The sequence below is a fragment of the Orycteropus afer genome, unplaced genomic scaffold, assembly GCF_000298275.1.
Source record: "Orycteropus afer afer isolate SDZICR_OR568_19922 unplaced genomic scaffold, OryAfe1.0 scaffold00321, whole genome shotgun sequence".
In the NCBI taxonomy this organism is placed as follows: Eukaryota; Metazoa; Chordata; class Mammalia; order Tubulidentata; family Orycteropodidae; genus Orycteropus; species Orycteropus afer.
The window spans coordinates 2050720-2054871 of record NW_006921908.1 but is presented as its reverse complement, the minus strand read 5'-3'; the positions used below and the strand labels follow the sequence as shown (position 1 = coordinate 2054871).

The 4152-nt window shown below is 45.8% G+C and overlaps 1 protein-coding gene across 1 annotated transcript in view; it reads right to left on the bottom strand.

Moving 5' to 3' along the window:
• Nucleotides 1-717, bottom strand: part of LIN7C (lin-7 homolog C, crumbs cell polarity complex component) — a 9230-nt gene extending 8513 nt beyond the window's left edge. The window contains exon 1 of the mRNA XM_007951957.2: nt 642-717. Coding sequence (XP_007950148.1) covers nt 642-678 — 37 coding nt within the window. The 5' untranslated portion in view covers nt 679-717. The remainder of the gene's footprint in view (nt 1-641) is intronic.
• Between the last annotated feature and the right edge of the window lie 3435 nt (nt 718-4152).

Genomic DNA, 4152 nt, shown 5'->3' with positions numbered 1-4152 from the left:
CCTTCCGAGGAGTGGCTGGTGGGTTTGAACCGCCAGCCTTCTGGTTAGCAGTCAAGTGCTTTAGCCACTATGCTACCAAAGGCAGGAATACTCCACCCCCAAATAAAGTGAGGTGGTGAAATGACAGAATTTGTATAGTGTCAATAAATGGCGTTCTGGGGGAATGACCTATGGGTCCTGTAAGTGTACACCATGTGATTGAAAGCAAGAGCATTGGGTTTGTGCGCTCAAACACAGAAGCAGTGCGAGGGCTACATAACGAAAGCTTTAAGCGGTGTCGTCCATACGAACTGGGTGTGTGATGTTCGCTTCTCCGTTTTACACGTCTTTAAACGCCATGTCTGCTATGTCCATCCAGACGGCGCATATGTGGCATGTGTCTAAGAACGCAGGCAAGTTGTATGTGACTGTGCTATGCCCCGGGACAGTCCTTGCGGACAAGACGTGGGGTCTGGGTACCAATTCAGAGACCACAAGCGCCCTCCCGGAGGCTGGGAGCAGCGACGTCGGCAGGCACCCGCGCCAGCGCTAGGACGGCCTCGCTCCGAGTGTCGGAGCCTGGGTCGCCCCTCCTCCCCTCTGGCGACGCGGCACATAGCCACCCCTTCTGCCCACCCCGGCTGGGCCTCGGCTGCACTCACCCCTCTCCAGCCGCACAGGTTCCCCTAGCGCCGCCATCTTCTCCCTTTGCCCGCAGACCCACAGGAAATGACGACAGAGAGGCCTCGGTGTTGGGCGGGGCCTAACCCGGAGGGCGAGGGCCGGCTAGGATCGCGAGAGCAGGAGGTGAAGCTTAAGGTACCCGGCCGCCGGGCTTCTCGGGTATGTTTTCTGAGTGTGTGTTATCCGTCTTGAGGTTCTGTAGTTTCCCGGCCTTCCAAGATCTACCAAAGCCTCTTTCCTGACACTTACTCTTTGCTTCGTGGTTCAAGCTTTATCGTACCCTCTTGAAACTCTTGGCTCTACACGGAAGAGTCGGGGAATCTGGACTTACAGTTCTTGCGTGGCCATTAGCAGTTTTGTGACTGCTAACAGCTCATCCGGGAGCTCTGGTAGCATAGTGGCTAAAGCACTTTACTGCTAACCAGAAGGCTGGCGGTTCAAACCCACCAGCTACTCCTTGGAAGGAAGGTTGGGCAATCCTACTTCCGTAGTGATACTGCCTCGGAAACCCAAGGAGGGGTCGCTATGAGTCAGGGCTGACTCGATGGCACATAACAACAACAACAACAACAACAGCTCATCCAGGAGCTCTGGTGGCCTAGTGCCTAAGGCGTTTGACTTTTAACCGGAAGGCTGGCGGTTCAAACCCACCAGCCACTCCTTGGAAGGAAGGTTGGGCAATCTACTTCCGTAGTGATACTGCCTCGGAAACCCAAGGAGGGGTCACGATGAATCGGAAACGACTCCACGACAGTGCGTTAACGGCTCATCCGCTCTCGGCCTCAATTTCCCACAGCCCCATCAGTGCGACGTGGGGCGCTATCTCTGAGCTCCCTTCCTTTCTTACTTTCTGGGATTAGGTGGCTGTTAAGTGTGTAAATAAGATATTGAAAATAAACTGCAGATGCATAGCAAATTCTCTGTGGCAGCAGTTCTTTTAAAAATTCAACGGTTGAATCTTCCCTACAAATCTGAGAATAAGGGTGGAAATAATGCATGCGGTACTAAGACTGTGAAACATAATCTGGGTGAAGCAGAGTAAGGAATTTAAGTACATAAAAGTAGTAATTTTAGAATGCTAATTACTAACATGTTATATAAATGAACTTTTATAATGCCGGTAATATTCTTGATGCATTATAGATTCTTGGGACCACTATGAAAATTTCCTGAATCAAGAAAAAATTGGTTCCTAATTTAAATGAAATACTAATTGCACCAGTGTTCAGATTCCACTGCGGTAGAAAAGAAATGTGGCAGTCAGCTTCCCTAAGGATTTACATCCTTGGAAACCCTATGGACGGTTTTACCCTGCCCCATAGCATCACTATGAGTCGACTGGATGCCAGTGGTTGGGTAGATTCCACGAACATTCATTCAAACCTTAGGCTGTGTTGACACTGAGTTAGGTGCTTTCATGTACAAGTTTTAAACATTTAATGACAAGATTTTTTAAAAAACCTTCTGGTTGCCCTGGGTCCACCCTCTCCGTCCAACTGTTGTATTTTCTTCTCCTAATCTACCATGACCCACCAGCCACTCCTCAGAAGGAAGGTTGGGCAATCTACTTTTGTAGTGATACTACCTGGAAAACCCAAGGAGGGGTCCTATGAGTCGGGTTCGACTCGAAGGCACATAACAACAATCTACCATGAAAGGAGCCCAGGTGGACAGTGCTTATGTGCTCATCTGCTAATGGAAAAGTCTGTGGTTCAGAAGGTCTGCAATTCTGACCAACCAGCTATTCCATGGGAGGAAGATGTGGCAGTCTGCTTCCATAAAGATTAAATAAAAAGCAAACTAAACTCACTGCCATCAAGTTGCCAAGGGTTTCCAAGGCTGTAAACCTATTTACTGAAGCAGACTACTTCATCTCTTTTCCAAAGAGTGGATGGTGGATTTGAACCACTGACCTTTTGGTTGGTAGCCAGATGCCTTAACCACTACATCACTAGAGCACCTTTCCTATCCCGTCTCTATGAGTTGAAATTAACTTGACAATAATGGGAATGGGAATCCATCATGATTGTCACCACTCTACTCTTATCATTGAACACTGATTTTATCATCACAGCTTTCTCTTAAGAAACTTTCAGTGGTTTCTCTCCTATTCTTTATTGCTAAAACCTTGCACACTCTGACCCTAACTCATCCATCTAACCTTATATCTTGTTATCTCCTCCCCACTGAATACCACCATCACACCAGTCAAGGTGGAATATTCAAAATTCCAACTCATAGAGACCTTACAGGGTAGAGTGGAATTGTTCCATATGGTATCCTAGACTGAAATCTTCGGCAGCATGTTGCCAGATCTTTTCTCACATAGAGAGACTGATGGATTCAAACAGTGACCTTTCAGTTAACAGATGAGTCATTGTGTCACCAGGAGTCCTTGATAATGCATAATTAATCTACTTTATACCTTACAATTATAGAAAAAACTACGTATCCTCTTTTTACAGTGCCCTTAGTTCAGAAATCTAAGATAGGGCAATTGTGGCTTTAAACTAGGGTGCCAACGTTTAAATTTTAAAACGATTTTCAAAAATTCTACAAATTTTTATAGCTTCCTTGACCTTTTCCAGCAGCAGTGGGGAGCTCTTCTCTGTGTCCCATCAAGAAACCCCAGTAATCCAAGGAGACAGCAAGGCAAAGGCAAGGAAAGCAATGTGACCACCAGCCAGGCTAAAGAGGACCCCTTTGTGAGCTTAGGACACCTCTCCTGGTGGGGTGGAGACAGTGTGGCACCATACATGGCTAACTAAAGGCTCCCCATCTGTACGGTCTGGGGGTAGACCATCTTCCCTTAGAATATGCTAGGGCATGGCAGACAATGCATCAGGTGTGTTTAATATAATATATTATGTATACATTTGGGAAACAACATGTTTCAAATTCTGCAGGAGTGGCACCTTGATATCAGGGAAACAGCACTGAACTAGCTATCAGGAGCTCTGGTTTCTAATCATGGATGAGCCACCAAGTGGTACTGTGACCTTGAGGATATCACTTTCACTTTCATGCTCTAGATCTGTTTCCTCATCTATCAAGATTGTTGAACAAGATCTGTCTGCATTTGAAAATTACATATATACCAAAAAAAAAAAAAAACAAGCTCACTGCCATCGAGTTGATTTTGACTCATAGTGACCCCCATCGGGTTTCCAAGGCTGTAAATCTTTATGGGAGCAGTCTGCCTCATCTTTCTTCCAGAGCAGCTGGTGGGTTCAAACTACCGAGCTTTTGGTTAGCAGCCAAATGCCTTAACCACTATACCATCAGAGCTCCTTATATATATGTATATACATAATTTAATGCATTAGTTAGCAGTGTTTTGTTCTGTTGCACAAAGGTCACTGTGAGTCAAAACCAACTCAATGGCACCTAAAAACAACAACATTTATTTAAATACAGATTCTCTTGGCCTTCGTGGGCTTAATAAATCATAATTTCTGGGGATAGGCTCTGGGAATATATATTTAATTA